The 20322-nt window shown below is 44.2% G+C and overlaps 1 protein-coding gene across 1 annotated transcript; it reads right to left on the bottom strand.

The window, feature by feature from the left end:
- Nucleotides 1-237: 237 nt before the first annotated feature.
- Nucleotides 238-2329, bottom strand: FAM181B (family with sequence similarity 181 member B). Its single transcript, XM_023645647.2, has one exon. The coding sequence runs from the start codon at nucleotides 1956-1958 to the stop codon at nucleotides 672-674; it is 1287 nt and encodes a 428-aa protein (XP_023501415.1). The 5' UTR covers nucleotides 1959-2329; the 3' UTR covers nucleotides 238-671.
- Between the last annotated feature and the right edge of the window lie 17993 nt (nucleotides 2330-20322).

Here is a 20322-nt window from a genome sequence, read left to right as displayed (position 1 = left end):
GAACAAAAGTAAGCAAGGGCACTGATGGGTGGAAAGAGAAGATGAAGGATAAAGGGAGCAGAAAAAAGTTTAAGAGGAAGAGTGGCAGAGAAGAGACCATACCCAAGGACCAGTACACCGGAGGTCAGCAGTGGACCACTGGCCTCGTGTCAGTAACACTCTCACCTAACAAGGTAGAGACCACACGAAAACCGTCCTCTAAGAAATCACCCAAATCAATAACATACCTCCGCTCCATTCTTTCAACGTAGGCTTTAATTCATAATGCACTCAAAGGGGAGGGAAGAGGGCACTGTTTGAAAGGGGCAATTACACTAAATACACTGACCTTTTGCTGGAAAATTGGAGAAGGGACAGGTGGCTACACAAGCCACCTCTTGCCCCTTCCGCCATCCCCAGCCCTTTCCCCAAACCCCGTCTTGGTTTCTTGGCTCGTCTGTTCCAGTAAGAACCTACCAACGGCTTCTCTTTTTTAAAAACACTTGAGACTGTGATAAATCAACCCCCAACTCCTCTTCATCTCTTTTTCTGAAGTTGTTTTTATTAACTCATTTTTTTTAAATCCCGTTTCATCTCCATGTGCATTTCCCCACCGTTCTTTACGCTTCGGAGAGACCCGGCGGCGGGAGCTCCCCCAGCAGTCTCCAATGGGAGGGAAGGGGACCTCGCAGTCAGTCCCGGTGCGCCCCCTCCTCCCCGGGCGCCCCTTCCCAATCGGCGTCCGCTCTCCAGAGGCTGGAGTACGCCGTGCGGCCGTAGCCCGCGCTGTAATCGTAGGACACCTGATGCGGCGGCGGCGCCGGCGGCAGGGCGCAGTCTGAGAAGAAGGGGGCGAAAGAGGCCAAGAGGCCGGGCGCATCCTCCCCGCCGGGAGAGTCCGCGGCGGCGGGGTACAGGGGGCGCAAAGGCTCGTTCAAGGTCAAGCCGCCACGGGGGGCAGCTAGCTGCGGCTTCTTGGTCGAGGGGCAGCCCGGGGCGCCCCACGGCTCGGGATACAGTAGGCTCCCCACCATCCCCGGCGGCGGCTCAAAGAGGCCGGGCTCCAGCTCCGGGGGTCCCCGCAGGGCGGCGGCTCCAGTGGGGAACACATCGAGAGGCTCCGCGGCGAGGAGGACGCCCGCCTCGGTGCCGGTGCCGTAGTCGGGCGCCAGCAGCTCGAAGAACTCCACGGCCTCCGCGCCCTTCTCCAGGTCGCCCAAGCTCACGACGGGCCCCGACGGGCCGCACCCGCCGCCGCCGCCGCCCGCCCGGGACGGCTCGGTGAAGAAGGACGGGGGCAGGTTGCGGGCGCGCAGCGGGACCTTCCTGGCGCCCGGGACCGCCGTACCCCCCGCGGGGCCGGCCGCGTCCCCTCCCGCGCCCCCAGCGCCAGCTCCGCCGAGCCCGGCCGCGGGCGCCGCCACTGAGCCCCCAGCCGGCTCGGCGCCCCCGGGGACGTGGCGCAGCGAGTCGAAGAGCGCGGCCAGGCTCCGGCTCTGCAGGCTGGCAGCCGCCGCGGCCTGCGACGCCTCCCGCCGAGGGGCGGCCTTGCCGTGGGCCGGGCCCGCGACGGTCTGGGCGCCGGGGGCGGCGAGCGGCCGCTTGGCGGGCGTGTCGGCGGCGCCCGGGGAGGGCGGGCCCGGAGGCGCGGCGCCCATGAGGCCGCTGCAGCGCTTGATCTGCTTCTGCAGGTACTTGCGGTGGTTCACCTTCCGCTTCGACTTGCCCGGCTTGTCCAGGGCCAGCTTGATGTTGCTGGACGCCGAGTCGATGAAGCTGAGCAGGTCGCGGGTGGCCTCGCGCACGTCCCCGCCCTCGGCGCCCGCCAGCAGCGCGCCCCCCGGCGTCCCGCTCTCATCGTCCTCGAAACAGCAGCCCTTGTCCAGGGCTCCGAAGGCTCCCCCCAGCCCGTCCGGGGAGCCCCCGAAGCCGAAGGGGACGAAGGGGTGCGTGCTGAGGAGCGCCGCCTGCACCGCCATCGCCGCGACTCCCTGGCGGTCCGCAGCGCGGCCGCTGCGCCCCCGGCCGCCTCCCGCCCGCAGCCCAGGCCCGGCTCCCGCCCCGGCGCGGTGCGCGCGGCGCAGCCTCCTCTCTCCGGGCCGGCGCGCTGCTCGGCCTCCCGGGGGAGCTCATTAGGTCTTGTAAGCGAGGGGCGGGGGAGAGCGCGCGGCGACCGCCCCGGTGGCGGAGGGGAGGGGCTTACTTAGCTTGGCTGCCTGGTGTGGGGGGCGCTTTTCTAGTTTTCGGGCTTTCTCAAGCTCATCGCCTTAACCCTTAGTGTCCCTTCGCCCCGCGCGTTTCTCTTGGCTCGTTCCAAACGCAAGAGGTGAGGATGGGATGGCCGGTCCTCAAACTCTAGCTGCTGTAGAGCCACGCCCTGGTGCGGGGGACTCTCCCTGAGGCAGGAGAAAGCGAGTCCAGAGACCTCGATTTCAGTCCTAGCTCTAGTAATAATAATAGCCACCAGCTACTGGCTGTTTGCTTGCGCCAGGCGCTGTCCATTTATTTCCTCATTTAATCTTTGAACAATAGCCCTATGAAGGGCATATTATTATCACAGTCTAACAAATGGAGAAACAAGCTCAGAGAGTTTCAGTGAGTTGGCCAAGGCCATATTGAGTTCAGTCTGACTCCAAAGCCATTCCCAAACCCTTGACAAAACTTGTGTTCTCTCTTGGCCTCGGTTTCCGTATCTATAAGGTGGGGGAAGGAACCTCGTGTCTCCTCAAACTCTATCCCTGGTCCTAAGAGTCTAACTCGAGTTTCTGCAGAGCTCTTAAGTCCAGTGCTCTTTTTTCTGCCTCTTGATTGTTAGAAGCAGCGATTAGCTTATAGTAAGTTGAAGCCAGCCCTTGGCACATCTTTTATTAGTAGTAGATAGACAGCAAGACGCAAGGGAGGAAGAAGTGGCTCCTAGTAAGCCAGCTGTTGCTGGAGAGAGAGCCCTGTGTGTGTGTGTGTGTGTGTGTGTGTGTGTGTGTGTGTAAAACTCTCAGCAGTGTAGGACAAAATATGGATTGGAATCTCTCCCCTACCTGTCATGCCACTTAGATTGTCCTTCTGCAGCTTCTGTTGCATTTCAGGAATCACCTTGAAGTTCACTTAGATCCAGTTTCAGGAACCTTCTTGGGATGGAGAAAATGAGCATGATGCTCATAGAGGGTGGAAGATGACTCAGAAAAGACTTGGGTTCTGGGATTGGCCTCACCACCCGATAGCTCTGTGACTTGGGTTGAAATCCTTGCTCTGATGATTACTGTACATGGCTTTGGGCAAACCTGCCCAACTCTCTCTGCCTTAGCTTACTCATGTTAAATGCGGGTAACTTTGCCCACGTCACAGGGCACTTGTGATATTTAAAGGAAACATCCTGTGAAAAATCCTTATCTGTTGACTGTTCCATAGACTGTGATAAGTATCTTCCTTATTTCTCTAAAACACAAAAAGGTGGCTATGTTCCCTTATGTGTCCCCTTATGTGACAGGGTGTTGATGAGGATTAAATGAGATCACTTACATGAAGACACTGTGTGTGATAAGGTGATCTCTAAAGTTATTATAATTTAGGTGCAGGTCTGCAGGGGGGAGATAGAGACTCTCTCTTTCAACACTCTTTTCTTTAAGCCTCATTTTTTAGAATGTAGCAAAACTATTTTTGAGCACCCTGGAGGCACAAGCCTGACCAAAGAAAGGCCAGAGGAACACTCTGCATTTAGGAGATGAAGTAGTTGCTTCCCAAGCTGACATGGCTGAAACAAACTTTTTCTTCTTTTGACTCAGGTTGGCTCAATTATCATGTGCCTTTCATTTGAGTTACACACAGGATTTTGTCCTCCATGATGGGACTGTCAATTTCGTCCCTGGTGACATTTGCACTCAGCAAATCGTGTGGGCCGGACACTGAGCTATGTTTCTTACCCTCAGGGGTGGATGTCAGCACTTCCCTTCCCCTTTCAGCAAGACCATTCCACAGGCCTCCGAGTCTGGCAGCCAACAGCACTAACTCTTTATCACCTTCTTTCAACTGAGTAGCTCTTGCAAATCCCCAGACACAGATTGCAAAGGACAATACATTTAATTGACATCTTTACTCTGAAAAATCTCTCTTAATCCCCAGAGAGTTAGCTAAGCTCTAACATAATAATATTCAACATAATGGAATATGAAAGATTCACATGTAACAGTCGCTTCATTTACAGACCATTGGCATTCTAAGCATCAAAGTTGATTTGGAGTTGGATGAGGCCAGGTTCACATACTAGCATGCTGCTTGCTAGGTGAGTGCCCTTGGACAAATCAATTCATCTTCCTAAAGTTTCTTCATCTGAAAAAATGGGAATGGGCATAACTGTTCTCAGAGTCTTTGTGAGAATTTCGTGACATCATAGGCAAATAACACCTCTGAGTCTTACCTTTTTCATCTGTACAATGGAGACCATCTCAACTCCTCAAGGTTGTTGTGAGATGGCATATATGAAAGCTCCTGGCACAAAATAGTAGCTTATCAAATGTCTATGTTCTTCATTCCTTAGGCACCACCCATTCCTTACCACCATATAAAGTCAGCATCATTCGTTCTTTTCCGCAACAAAGTGAGTGACTATTTTCAAATGCAAGAGAGCAGCAATACTTGCAGGTTGGAGAAACTTAGAAAAAGACTTTGTAATATAGTAGAGAGAGTATTGAAATTAGAGCCAGAGATTAAGACTGGAGTCCATCTACCCTTTTATTATCTGACTGAGTATAGAAAAGTCACTTGAGCCTCTGGACCTCAATGTTCTCGTCAATAAAATGGGAATAATGCTGCGAGTCTATTTGATAAGGCTATAGTGAAAATCAATGAGAGAATGGAAGTGGAAGTTCTTTGTCAACTGTAAATCTCTAGATACAAATATAAGATATTTATGGCTTGGAAGTTCTATAGCCTGATTCACAAAATTGACTCTTGCACATAAAATATCCATCCAGTCACTTATTCATCCAACCGAAAGATACTGACACCAACAATGTGCTCAGCATTGTGCCAGTATTGCAGATACAGAGATAAGAAGCCATGATTCCTACCCTCTCTGTGGAAAGACAGACCTGCATAGAAGCCATTATACTATAATGTAATACTTCTCAGTGGAAGTAAATTAAAGGTACACAATTGATGGGATAATAGGACCCTCAAGTCTGCCCAGAGGAGTTGGGGAATCCTGCATAGACAAGCAACATTTGAGCTAAGACTTAAATGATCTTTTGAGTGTGCCAAGCAAACAAACGATACCTCTGGGAACAGCGGGGGCAGAGGCATGGTCATATGAAAGCAATAGTGTTTGTGGAAAACTATGGATCATAAGGCAACAAAGAACAACTTCTGCTTGAAATAGCTCTATACCTGAGACCAAAATAAATCCTTAGAGCTTCCGATAGCCAACTAAATTGTAAATGTAGACCCCTCTTGATTGTCTCAGTTGCTTTCCCCTTCATCTCCTTTCCTTTGGGGAGGAGCTCTATCTGGGCTGAAATTAGTTTCAGCAAAGTCAGTGGCCAGCTCCTGCCGGGGCCGTCAGCCCCACCTCCTCCACCCTGAATGAGCATGCTCACTTGAGTGGCTTTGACATCAATACATTTCACTTCCTGTGGGGCAGAGGGACCGGACTCCAGCCTGCAGTAGGGCCTCTCTGCAGAGCTCCAAACTAGAGCTCTTTTGCTCCAGTGATACCTAATGCTGAGCAAGTGGGATTAGTCTCCTTGGGAACCAAGCCCCCCAGGGGCTCAAGAGCTGAACGCGCCCCAAACCGTTTGGGGGAATTGAGATTTCATATTGTTCTTTTACACTTGGATTTCAGGACATTACTCAGACAAAGGCCCACCTGAGAGCTGCCTCCTTTCTTGTGGGTAAATATAGCAGCAGGATCAAAAGCTGACTGACTTATTTTGTTTTCCTCTTTGTAACTTTAATCATATTCCCCGCAGGACAATCTTAGTCCTCAGAGATGTCAGGAATGCACATTCATAAAGGGAGAAATAATTATGCATCTTTTCTCTCTCTCTCTCTCTCTCTCTCTCCCCATACTGATTTCCTGTCAGTCACTATTTTTGAAACCTCAAACAAATCAATTCTTCTGTTTCACCACATGATATATAAAGTATCAATTTCATCATACAATAATGTTATTTTACAGATTGTGCACCCCCAAAAATGTACTTCTTGTTTTCTTTTTCATTCTTTCCTCCTGCAAACCAGATTCTACTAACACTAGATCTTAATTTCCATCTTAAAAGATTAGATGATATTCTGGTCATCTATAGTTGTATAACAAACTACTCCAAAACTGAACGGCTTAAAACAACCACCATTTCATTGTATCTCACAATATTATGTGTCAATAATTTGAGCAATGTCTGGCTGGGTGATCCTTCTGGTCCGTGTGACATTGACAGTGGCTGGTCTGGAAGCTCCAAGATGGCGACATTCGCATGACTGCACTTGTGCCTAAACATGCTGGCCTTTGCAAGATGCTGGTCTAAGAGTACTCTGACTTCTTACATGGAGACTCAGGAATCCCAGAGACTGTGCTGCAAGAGGCCCCATGCAGCACATGCCAGGTTTCTTATGACCTAGCCCTGGAATTCCCGGAACCTCACTTTCCCTACCTTCTGTAGGTCAAGCAAGTCATTAAGGCCAGCTCAGACTCAAGGGGAGGGAAGCTAGAATCCAACCCTCAATGGAAGAAATAGCAAAGAATTTGTTTGATACGTCTCTTAAATTTCTTTTAATCTATATCACTGCCCTTTTTGTTTTCTTTTCAGTTGGTTTATTGAGGAAACCGGATCCTTGCCTGGTCTTCTTGCCCATATTCTGGATTTGGTTAGTTGCATCCATCTCCTTGGTGTCATTTCACATGTTTCTCTGGCCCCTGACTTTCCTGTAAATAGGACGTAGATATAGAGGCTGGATCAGATTCATGTTCTTTTTTATGCCAAAGCACAGCACACGCACTCTCACATATACATATATACTATAAAATATATACTATGACATGGATAATAGTTTCAGAATAACACTGCCAATATTTTTATTAATAATACAATTACTAAAAACAATTTTATTATTTTTTCTTTTTCTTTTTGCCATTTTTTTGTCCTCGAAATATATTTCACTAGCGATAAACAGTCCAGTGTTGTTGTTGTTGTTATTGCCATCGAGTGGATTCCAACTCCTAGTGACACTATGTACAGTAGAACGGAACCCTGCCCAGTTCCGTTTTTGCGCCATCCTCTCACCTTCCCATGCTAATCAGACAATGTTCTGCTGCTAGTCATAGTTTTCATGGCCGGTTTCTTCAGAAGTGGGTGGCCAGGTCTTTCTTCCTAGTCTGTCTTAGTCTGGAAGCTCCGCTGAAAACTGTCCACCACGGGTGAGCCTGCTGGTATTTGAAATACCCGTGGGAGAGCTTTCAGCATCAGAGCAACACACAGCTGCCACAGCATGACAACCGACAGATGGGTGGTGTGGTTCCCTCACCAGGAAACAAAACCGGGTCATAGCAGTAAGAGCATCGAACAGTTCAATTACTGTGTTTTAAATTCACTTTAAAAAATCCTCTCTGTGTGCTTATGCCACCAATTCAACACCCAGTTAAGTTCATTTGCTTTATTTTTGCTTTATATAAAGATTGCTTTATAAGTCTTTAATTTTGGTTTATAATTTTTAAAAATTTCCATGGTTTCAAAGTCAAAACTACACCACAAGGCATATTCAGAGAGAGCTAGCCTCTGTCGTGGTTCCCTTCACCCTATTTTCTCCTCTCTTCTTATGGGCAATCATTGTTGTCTTGTTTTGTTTGGGTCAAGGATTATCCTTTGTTAAATTATCATATTTTTATTATACATACTTTCCTCCACCTGTTTTTTTCACTTGACTATATATCTTCATTCTTTTCTTTACAGTTGTATAGTATTCCACTGAGTGGCTCTACCGTAGTTTATACAACCAGTCCTGTTACGATGAACTTAATTGGGCTTTTTCCAGACCTTTTTTGGGGCAAACAGTGCTGCAATGAATAGCTTCAATGCAAAACCAACATCTACTAACTTATGGTCTGGCGCTCCTTTTATAATTTTGGTGTAGTTAGGAACATAAGGCAAATACTAATTTATATTTCACCCCTTCTTTTGTTTATTTAACAAACATTTATTGCTCACAGACTATGTGTCAGGAAGCGGTATATGGTTTTGGAGGGACGTAGAGATGCGGAAAGCAGGGTCACATCCTCAAGGAATTCATGATCTAGTAGACAGTGCAGACACATATTCAACAGAATGCAAAGCATTGTAAAATAAGGTGTAAACAAATCACTGAGTGTACAACAGAAAGGGAAATCCACTCCAGTAAAGGAAATTGGGAAGCAGGCATAGACAATGTGACATCTGAGTAGAGCTTTAAAGGAAGAGCAGAATTCCCCAAAGTACATAAAAACAATATAAACAGGAGATATAGGCCACATGAAAATTTAGCTATAATGTTTGTTCTTAGCTATGATGTTTTCATTTTTACAAGGAGAAAGTATCCATGTATTATTTATTCACACACCTTACATGTTTATTTAAAATATTAAGTTTATAAATGAGTATAGGTGGCATTTTCAGTGAGTAATGAGTATTTCTGTGTTCCTGGATATGGATAGGAAAATAATAGGAGATGATGTTAACTTGGCGGGGATTATTTAACACACTAAATGTCAAGCCAAGAGACAATGTATAATCAACCCTGAAGTCTGTAGTATTTCTCTGCCTTCCTATATGTCTTGAAATATTATTGGGTTTGGTTTATGCCAAAGGAAAATAACACTGGAGAAAGAAGACCTGGATTTACGTTTTGGATCTACTTTTTAAATTTATCTTGTTTATTAATGTATTCTATTCTGCTTTATTTCAGAAAGAAATTTAGGCCACTTATAAGAGTATATGATATGCCACAAGGTAGCACAAATTAAAAGCTAGATTGCAACCTAGTACCCAAATCTTGGTTCCTAATACCATTCCCCAGTAAAAGGAACTAGACCTTCTTGGAGAAATGGCTGATTCTAGGACTGCAGGTAGGGAAGATACAAGATGAGCCTGGAATATCTTATAGCGCCAGAAAGAAGGGAGTGCTCAAAACACAAAATCATGGGGTATGTCAAAGGGACACAGGAGCCAACTGAAAGAGCTCCCGATGACCAAAGCTGGAACAATTTGAGCAACAAAATAAATAGTGTAATATTGGATTAGAAGGAAAAGAAACTGGAACGCATCCTACACATTGCTGCTTATACAATTTTTTTTAAAATGCTATGGGCTTTCCAGAATATTTCTAAACCAGGGCAGCAAGCAGTGCATGCATAAAAACAACACTGGATTCTCCTTACCCTGGACAATCACTAAGTCAGGGCATCCCAAACTGTGCCCTCCATCCCCTGTTTGTCACCAGTGATAACTCAGGTGATCCCAGATGGCGTGGTGCTTTCAAAGAAAAAAGAGCTGAAACAATTTTGTCTCCATATATTTCATAAATTTTAAATTAAAAATTAATTATGGCTTTCACAGAAATCACAATTTATTCTTTATAATCACATCCTAATGATTACACATGTATTACAAGGACTGCGTATGATTGTTCCAGCAAAATTACATGATCATTCAGTGAATAGATGTGGTTTTCACCTCATTTTTATGTAATTTACACATTATAGTTTTTGTTGGTTCCATTTTCATTTTCTTTACACTTAATATATTACATCTATATCTCAAATTTATGAAAGTGGATCAGTGGCTTCAAAGAAGTTTTTGTAGTACTAAATTAGTGAGAAAAATATTTAAAAAACATTAGAAATACATATGGTAAACAAGACAAATGAAAATATAAAATGTATATTCTTCATAAATGCATCTGCAATATAAAAATTTGTATAAGCATTGCAAAAAAAAAAGAAGAAAAGGAAGAAGAAATTTGGAAACTACTTGATTTGGGCCACAGAACTCAGGAAAGCTTCAGTACTTGAGAAAGCAAGAGTGAGGAGAGGAAGTGAAAATAGGAGAATTGGTTGAAAACCTGTATAACAAGCAGTTAGATTCCAGGATCCCCTTCCCCGTCCCATGCAGCCACCTGACAACCTCTCTCCCACCCAGACTGAAAACAAGATTTTTATTTTCTATGGAACTGAATCAGAATGGTTCCAATTTAGGGTATTCCATATAAAATGGAGAGTGAGCAATGAGATGTCATACTGAAAACAAGGATTAAGTGAAATTCTACATTATGAATAATGACCTTCAACATCTTCTCTCCAGTCAGTTTCTAGAATGTTTGCAGCAGATCACATACTCCCCAATCAGGAAATTGGAATAGTCTTCTCTGAAGGGTTAATAGCACATGAGCAAAGATTGGGTGGATTCCCAATAAGCTTTTTAGTTATCCATTCTTAAATACAAATTGACATCTAAGGTTCATCAAGTATTTTGACAATGTCTTTGACATAGATGACATAGACCAAAAAGAAAAAAATCAGTGGAGAAAGTCCCAGAGGAAGCTGAAAATGCAAAGAGCAAAAGAAAACTTACATATAAATTATAATTTAAAGATATAAAAAATGATTAAAGAGATAAGAGAAAATATTACAAGCATAAAACAAGAATTACAAGGGCTGGCCTGGTGGTGTAGTGATTAAGTTCACACTCTCCGCTTCAGTGGCCCAAGGTTCACAGGTTTGGATCCTGGGTGCAGACCTACACCACTCATCAAGTCATGCTGTGGTGGCAACCTACATACAAAATAGAGGAAGATTGGTGCAGATGTTAGCTCAGAGACAATCTTCCTCAAGCAAAAAAGAGGAAGATTGGCAACAGATGTTAGCTCAGGGCCAATCTCCCTCACCAAAAATAAAAAAGAATTACAAAAAAGGGTATCAAAAACACAAAAGAGCTCTCAGAAATTTATGGTAATGAATTTTAAAATATTTTCTATTTTCAATAGAAAGAGTGGAAGATAAAGAAGTCTCCTAGAAAGAAGAAAAAGTCAAAGAGATATTCAACATTAAGCCTATAGGAATTTCAGAAAACAGAATAGATAATATAGCAGAGAAAATATCAAAGAAATAAAACAAGGAAATTTTGTAGAACTGAAGGATATGTGTTTTCAGATTAAAGGAACCCACTACAAGCCTAGAAAATTTAATAGAAAAAAGACTCGCACAAAAGCACATTATTGTGAATTTTCAGAATATCAAGGAATAAATAAAAGACTCCAGAGGGATATAAACATCATGTACAACAAGTAAAAATAAAGGGGAATCAGAATGACACCAGACTTCTCATTACAACACTGGAACTTGGAAAACAATGGAGTAAAACCCTTAAAAATCTGAAAGAATATTATTTCCTACTTAGAATTCTATACCAAACCCAAATATCAATCATGAGAGTAGAATAACAATATTTTCAGACATACAACATCTTATAAAATTGCCTCTCAAGAAACTTTTCTCAGGGACCCAGGGAATAAGGTGCTGATAACCACATTGGGAGGGCTGGGTCAGGGAAGAAAGGGGTAAGCGTTCTGTAAGTAACAGGGTAAGCGTTCTGTAAGTAACAGGGTTTTCAGAGCGAGTGGTTTTTTGAGGGGTAACACTTACGAAAGAAAAAAGGGAGAGAAAGAGGAATTGGTCAAGGAAAGCCTTCTGACTACAATGCAGATCTGAGGGCTGTGAAAGGAAAGGAAAGAGCCCAGTCCAGCAGGGAGGGTCTCAGACAGTTCCGTAGATCTGACAAAAGTGTCCTCAAGCCCAGAGGGGACAACTGGAGCAAAGATGACTCGTTAAAGAAGCACCTGCAGTACTAGGCAGAACTAGGCAGAAATAGCTAGGCCTTTGTGTCACTCCTTTGCCCAGCCATTGGATGGGGTCACCTTGAGAAGAGTATGGCCTCTCTTAGAAGAGAATGAGTTCACACCCAAAGGCTGTCTGCACACCATACTCGTAGCAGCTGGGCAACGGGTCTTTTTTTTTTTTTTTTAAGATTTATTTATTTATTTTGCTGAAGAAGATTTGTCCTGAGCTAACATCTGTTGCCAGTCTTCCTCTTTTTGTATGTGAACTGCCGCCACAGCATGGCCACTGACAGATGAGTGATGTAGGTCCACACCCGGAAACTGGGCCAGGGCGGCTGAAGCAGAGTGCACCGAACTTTAACCACTAGGCCACCGGGGCTGAAGCAGAGTGCACCGAACTTTAACCACTAGGCCACCGGGGCTGGCGCAGTGAGTCCTTTCTTGAAGAGGGTTCTGAGCAGTGCATCTCCATGTCTGCCACATAAGATTATTTTGAATTATATAGGGAAAAATAGAAAGAAGAAATCATTTTAGGATATTTAAAGTGAGAGTTAGGGATAATGGGGAAGAAAATTGTAATACTATTTTCCTTTCTAAACCATTCACATATTTATTTTAATGACAAATTTAAATTTTTAATTTAAAAAGTTATCCTGTATGAGCTGTTTCACTTAATTCACAATTACTCTATTCCAAGTAGAAATAATGACACTATAATGCTAATAAGGACATTTGTAACAATGTCAAGAGTATTTCTCAAGTGCCTTATCTTAGCAACATATTCAGTATCCTGAATAGCCAGGACTAATCACATTAAAAGCTAAAATATCAAGATTGCTTTCTGCTAAGGATAAGGTAACAGGATTTTTAGGAATAGAAGTGTGCTGAAAGCAGCTTGAGTACCTAAGGTTTGACTTTTTTTTTTCTTTTAGGTGATGATTAATTAAAAGCACATTATTGAGAAATAATTCAAAACTTTATCAACATACTGCAATGGAGCATTAAAAAGTACTTTCTAGAAAACTGAGGCTGTCCTGCTTTGGGCACATCATGAGAAGAGAGGATCCTTTGGAAAAGATGATAATGGTGGGAAAAGTAGAAGGCAACAGAGGAAGAGGAAGACCAAATATGAGATGGACTGCCTCCATAAAGGAAGCCATGGGTATGAGTCTACAGGAGCTGGGTAGGGCTGTTGAGGACAGGACCTTGTGGACATCACTCATTCATAGGGTCACCAGGAACCAGAGATGACTTGACGGCACCTAACAGCAAAGACCCAAATGTAGCCAAAGGTGGAACTGGAAGTCCATTCACCATGATCTCCCAAATTAAAATGTCTAAGCATGTAATGCTTGTAAAATTAACATCTCAAGGGATGTTGAGTTAGAAATCTCTATAATTTCTGGGTCTTTATAATTGTGCTGGTGGTCATAGAAAACCAGATAGATGATAGATAGGTAGATAGATAGATAGATAGACAGACAGACAGATAGTGTAAAGAAAGAGATACTAACGTGAGCAAATCCTGGCATTAGTTCAGTTGCTCATTGTTACCACCATGAGCCCAGACTCTGCTTTTCTGCTCCATCTTCCTTAATGTGTTAGTTTTCATCCTTATGTCGGTGCCTCATAGTTGCAAGGTAGCTAATTTGCTTCCAGACATCACACCTCTATTCCAAAAGGGCAAAGGGCCTTTTTCTCAGGAGTCTTTATGATTGTATACAGAAAGGGAAGCCCTGCCCAGAAAAACTTCTCATTAGCCAAAACTGGATTACGTGTTTACCCTTATACCACTCAATGACCATGGGGAAGGGTATTACCATGATTTGTTTAGGACAATCATAATTTACCCCCTGGAGCTGGGAAGGCATCCACACTTACTGAGATGGAAGGATCTCTGCCTAGCACCTAACAGATCAGTGTTCTGTTAGCAGAAAGAAGAGGGAAGGATGGTTTTGGGTGTATAATGACCAAGACCCTTGTTTGATCCAAATATCCAGAACTGCTTAACAGAACCAGTTAGAGCTTCTCATTTAGTATAACTAGAGAGTACGAAAAGTCGCCTAGTATGGAATCTGACCTACAGCTGAAGCAATCTGTTACTCATCTGGATATAGTCGCCTTGCTGAAAAAGCTACACATGATTTCATCCCTTTGACTGATCTGATATATTTCTATTACTTTTTAAAGTTATGTTCTCTTGCTATAATCTAAAATTAATTTTTAAAAATTTTATTCATTTGCCTAAAATTGGTGATCTGTATTAATGGGTATGGGGTTTCTTTTTGAGGTGATAAAAATGTTCTGGAATTAGGTCATAGTGATGGTTACACAACTTTGTGAATATACTAAAAACCACTGAATCACACACTTTAAAAGGGTGAATTTTTATGGTATGTGAATTATATCTAAAAAAAAAAATAGTGGCATGCATATGTACTGAATTCCCATTAAGAGGTTCCCAAATGTCAAAAGCTTGAGAAAGAGCCCCCTGAGCAATCTAGAGATGGACACTAGATCTCTGAAGAGGAGGAATCGGAGGTGAGGTAATCCGCCTCGATTGCCCGCCTTCTTCCAGGCAGTTTCATGGACTGTGAAGAGAGCCTGATTTATGTGGGCAATTAAAGCTGTTCTACATAATGCTGAACAACCTGATTCCTTATCCAACCAAGGACATTATCAATCTGCTATCTTAAAATCCTCTCTCCACAGAGCACGACACTGTTCTCATCCTGGGACTGCCAAGAGAAGTTGTGCATTATCCCATCTCAAGGACCCCAATAGCCAGTCTATAATAGCGGAAGTATAAGGGGTTGGGGCAACACAGAGGACAGAAAATAACTGGCTAGGGAGGTGAGGGAAGCCTTCACACAGACTTGAAGCCTGGGGAGGAAACTGCCATGGAGAAAAGGGACAAAGAACACTTCAGGTGAGAACACAGCCGGGTGAGAACACACAGAGGCGGGAGACAGACTGTTAGCAAAACAGCGAGGTGTTCACACAGAATATGGTTTGCACAGGCGGGAGAGGCCAGAATGAGGCCATGGTCAGAGGAGAAGGGACAACTTGAATGCCACACTAAAAAGTTTGGGAGTTTTTATATAAGCAATGGGGAGTGGATGAAAGATTTTAAGTACAGAGAATGGTGACTTCTTCATTTTAGAAAGATTATCATATATACATACACACAATGGAATACTATTCAGTAATAAAAGGGAACAAACCACTGATGCAACAGCATGGATGAATCTCAAAAACATTATATTGGGCCAAATAAGCCAGACATAAGGAGTGCATTCTGTATGATTCTATTTATATGATATTCTAGAAGAGGAAAACGACTTTATGGTGCTGGAAATCAGAACAGTGGTTGACTACAGGGGAAGGGATTGACAAGAAGAGGGCACAAGGGAACTTCCTGTGGTGACAGACATGTCCATCTTCATTGAGGTGGTGGATACACAGTGTATGCATTTGTCAAAACTCATGGAACTGTGCACGTAAAATCTGTCATGTCTGCATTTGTAAATTATACATAGAAAACAGAAAGCAATCTCGCTCTGGCATTAATGTGAAGGATGGCTCACAGAGAGTGAGGCTGAGGAAGATGAACCTGCCTTTCGACCATTTTCTCCTCTGTCATAATTCAGGCCAGGCCACTACAGCAACAAGCATGTGAGTCCAGGATGGCGCTGAAGGGCTTGATTTCCAAATAGCAATTGTGCCCCCTCCTTTTCCTGGAAATGAGGAAAACCATACAGGACCCTCCACGTGGAATCTTCTTTTGTTCAGACTTCATTCAAATATCTTACTCCTCTTAGAGACCCTAGACTTAAGCTGAATCAATGTGGAGCAATTCCGTCAGAGCACAGCAGAAGGCTGCTCTGAGCCCACAGAGGTTTACACCAAAATGCGCCGAGTGCAGATGCCCAAGAGACCCAGGGCCTCAGCCTTGCAGGGTAACCTGAGCAGCCCTCAGCCCAATATCCGGTGCGCCAGACAGAAATGCTTAAAGGCCTAGATCCTATTATATGAGGTTGAATTCATTCAATTAAACAGCTTAAGCAGCTCCGATCAGCCGCTGGAACACTTCTCTGCAGAGTGCTAAAACAATGGCCCGAGGGGCAGCTGAAGTTTGCTTTCTCTTGTGTGAGGCCAGCTGGAGTTGCCTAGCACATGGCCAAGCTGGGGAGGGCCAACACCGCGTAATTGCATTAAACCTGCCTGTTCTTTCCGGAAGGCACTTCCTGACCGCATCAAGAAGGAAATGAGTGAAGGGGGTAGCTTTCAAGTCTTGGGCTACCACAACTATCTTTCAATCCCCTCATTCAAACCCTCGAAATCACTTTTATGAAAAGAGAATCTGATTTTAGACTGCCCTGCCTACGGCTAGTTTTGCTATATTGTGCTTGGTCTTTCCTCATTATTATTAAGGTGACTTTTGTTGGGCATAGCATTTGGGGCAGTAGAAAATGTATCAAATTATATGTCTGTAAAGTAGAACCAGGGTATCACTAATTCCGTTGTGCCTTCTGAGGACACTATTCTGCTTTCAAAACCCACATTAAATGTTAGCCTCTCTCAAAAAGCCCTCCCCAATCTCTGTTACCACCAACTCAGGCAGTCATCCCTTCCTCCCTCATGCTCCCTGGATACTTTCTCTCTTTTATGGCACTTCTTTATCCATCTGCATCCATTCACTCAACGAGAGCTTATTGAGCTCCCACCGTACATTTGAAGCAGTGATGGGCACTTTCACATATATTCATTTAATCCTCACAATAACCCTTTGGTGGGAGTTAATACAATCCCCATTTTATCGAAGACACCTAAACTCACAGAGCTCAGGCTGCTTGCCGAAGGTCAGGCAGCTGGTACTGACAGTGTTTAGCTTCAAATCTAAATCCGCTAGCCCTATGCCCAGTCTGCCTTGAATCAGCTTTTTGTGTACTTGTCTGTCTCCACCACTTAACAAACATCTGCTGGCCTACTATGTGCTAGGCACCATCCTAAGCACAAGGATATACACATAATTAAGTCCTGGCCTGAGAAGACAGACATATTCCCAGTGATCTATTTGAGTCCAAAGGTCATGTCACTTATTTATTCATTCAGCAAACGTTTGAGGCATGGAGAAATGGCCTAGACGTGCTTCCTGTCCTCAGGACAGTGTTTAAATAGATGTACAAGCAGATTGTCACTGGAGCACACAGAATTTCAGAGAAGGCTTCGTAAAGAAGGATGAGTTGGACCATAAAGGATAAGTAGAGTTTTGGTAGATTTGGGGGAAAAAAAAGGAAGGAGGCCAGCCCTGTGGCCTAGTGATTAAGTTCAGTGCTATCTACTGGCCTGGTTTGGTTCCTGGGCACAGACCTACACCACTCATCGGCAGCCATGCTGTGGCAGCGACCCACATACATACAAAATAGAGTAAGACTGTCACAGATGCTAGCTCAGGGAGAATCTTCCTAAGCAAAAAAAAAAGAAAAAGAAAAAGGCATCCTAGAGAGAATCCTCATGAGCCAGGACACGAAGGTACAAAACTGCAGGGTAGTATCAAGGTAATTTAAACAGTACTACGTGGCTGGAATGCAGGGCGTGAGGCAGGGAGCAGGGGAGGATAAGACTGGAAAAAGTGCTTTGACTGCTGTGCGAAAGAACTTAGACTTGATCTAATGAAAATGGAGAGAACCAGTGGACATTTCTGAGCAGAGTAGCTTATTTAACTTTGTGTTCCATGGCGTGTGGCACACTGCCTTGTTCTTGGTAGCAGCTCTTAGCATTTGTCACTTTCCTGGCACGAGAGAAGACTCTGGCCACCAACCTGATGCCATGCTCTGTTTACACAGGAAAAATAATGCCCATGCTCTTGCGTATAGCAATTTTCTCGCCAGCTCCTCTGCCAAGCCATCCCAGGTCTGAGAGCAATCTTTCTCTTTTATCCTAGGCCAAATTGCTGCCTCCATGTTGTTGTCACTGCTACAGACCCTGCTAATTTCTCCTTGGAGAACAGAATTTGGTCCAGTGGAAGAAGTACTAGACTGGGAGGCTTAAGGAACAGGGTCCTGATCCTTGCTCCACAAGTACCTAGAGTGAAGCCTTGGCCTGTCCCATCTATAAAATGGATAGATGATTTCAACATTCCCTTCCAGACTTAAGAGTCTCTGATTCTAAATGTAGGATCAACTTGCCTTCAGCCAGACCAGACGGTGGCTATATCTGCAAAGTTCTGCTTTACCACGCAGCAGAATAATTTTCTGTGGTTGTAATCTGTTTTATTCTCCCTGTACTTTGCCTCCTATCTCCACACTCCACCTCGTCCTTGCCTATTCTAGGAAGGTTGCCAGGGACATTCACACCTGTGCCTCGAGAGAGTTTTGTGTTGCTAAGCTAGAAGCAAAAGTTGCTAAAGAAAACTCTTTCTGCCTATGTTCTTTGAAACCTGAAATACACTAAGGATGCTGGGATACTTGTCCCAAATGGGGTCAAGGGAGAAGGGAACACTTTTCAGAAGTGAGAGGCAGGGATAGCAAAATTGACAAGAACCTCTTTCTTAGGATGACCATAAAATCTACCTTCTGGGGGCTGGCCCGGTGACACAGCAGTTAAGTTCACACGTTCCACTTCTCGGCAGCCCGGGGTTCACCGGTTTGGGTCCCGGGTGCGGACATGGCACTGCCTGGCAAAAGCCATGGTGTGGAAGACATCCCACATATAAAGTAGAGGAAGATGGGCATGGATGTTAGCTCAGGGCCAGTCTTCCTCAGCAAAAAGAGGGGAATTGGCAGCAGTTAGCTCAGGGCTAAACTTCCCAAAAAAATCTACTTCTAAAGGAGGACATTTTTGAGAATAAAAGGTAAGATTATTTATTAATAATTACCCTGGAAGCTCAAGTATAAACCAGGATAGTCCCAGGCAAACTGTGGTGTAGTCACCCTATACCACCATTAAATTCAAGAAGAAATGTGGTATCGTGCCTCATTCTTCTACAGACATCACTAATCAATCCCCACACTCTTTCCACTGAGCCCAAATGAGCCTAGAACCCTTCTGAGCATAGTGCTCCTGACACTACTAATCCATCACTGTTGGCCCTTGAGTTGAAATCTTTTTATTACGTTAACCTTGTAATAAAAGCTAGACATAGTGAATACCATGGTGCTCTGCCCAGTCCCCCTCTGGGAGCTGATGAACCCACCCCCGGCTGCTGAATCTGCTGTCTGCTGATGGCTAACAGATGGACCCCTCCCCAAGCATTGCCCTCAGCTGAAGGAAACTGCCTTGCCCAAGGTCATGCCCTCCCTCCCAAGTGTACTGGAGAACAATGACTGGCTGATGCAGGGATACAGTGGCCAGGCCCCCCTTGCTTCAATCTGAGCCAAATCTGAAAGGCCATCCAGCTCTAGAGCCTTCCCTAAGATCAGCTGTATCAGCTTCTTCTTCTGCCTAATCTTGACTTCCTCACTTCCTTACTGATGGATCTTTCAGGAGTGCTCCTCAATCAAGCTTCTGCCTACAACTCTTCATCTCAGGGTCTGTTTCCAGGGATCCCCATCCAAGGAAACAAACTATCTGTGCCATTAATAAGAAACAAACCTGAGGTTAACTTCCTAATTTGTACCTTAGTAACAGGGGACAATTAGCATATATTTCTTCTTTCCACATATAATTGATCTTCATTTAAAAGCTGCCCTGGGAATAAATGCCCCTTCACTCTTTGCAATCAGAAAAGTGCAAGTCCTTTCCTTTTCTGGTCTCTAGTGGAGGAAACAGGATTGCTATGCGGTTCTACAGCCGTAAAGCGGAGTGAACACTCTTAGGGAGAGAGGAGACCTGGGTTTTACTTCTGGCTTTGCCAATGACTCACTATGATGTGGGAAAATCATTTCCTTTCTCTAAGTGAGTCCAAATGTACTTGTCTATAAAATATAGGGCTTATCGGAAAAATCCAAAACATGGAAATGAGGCAGAAAGGTGGGTCCCACATTTTTTCGATGTTATACAGGAACAAAGGCCACCCAGAGATTATCTAGAAGAATGTATTTAATTTCTCTCACCATTTGCTATTGATTGAAGGTCCTATATTTAATAAAGTAAAATTACTTATTGCTTGGTAGAGTTCTGTCTAATAGATATGCAAATAATTTCTATCCACGGAACAGATAACCGCAAAGATTTAGAGCCCGGTTTTTATATAACCCAATAAACTCATCCCAAAATTGCATAATATATACCTGGCTTTTTAAATGTTCTTTGAACCAATCATAACATGTTAGTGGTTCCCTCGCTAATTCATGAATTAAGTAGAATCTCTTACATGTGGTTCATATTATATCTGCCTGAGTTCACCGGCCCAGTGGCCAAGTGGTTAAATTCGCTCCCTCCACTTCGGTGGCCCAGGGTTTCACCAGTTGGGATCCTGGACGCGGACATGGCACCACTCATCAGGCCATGTTGAGGCAGCGTCTCTCATAGCACAACCAGACACAC

This window comes from Equus caballus, chromosome 7, assembly GCF_041296265.1.
Source record: "Equus caballus isolate H_3958 breed thoroughbred chromosome 7, TB-T2T, whole genome shotgun sequence".
Taxonomy (NCBI): domain Eukaryota; kingdom Metazoa; phylum Chordata; class Mammalia; order Perissodactyla; family Equidae; genus Equus; species Equus caballus.
The sequence above is the reverse complement of the archived record's forward strand: the minus strand, read 5'-3'. Positions and strand labels throughout refer to the sequence as shown.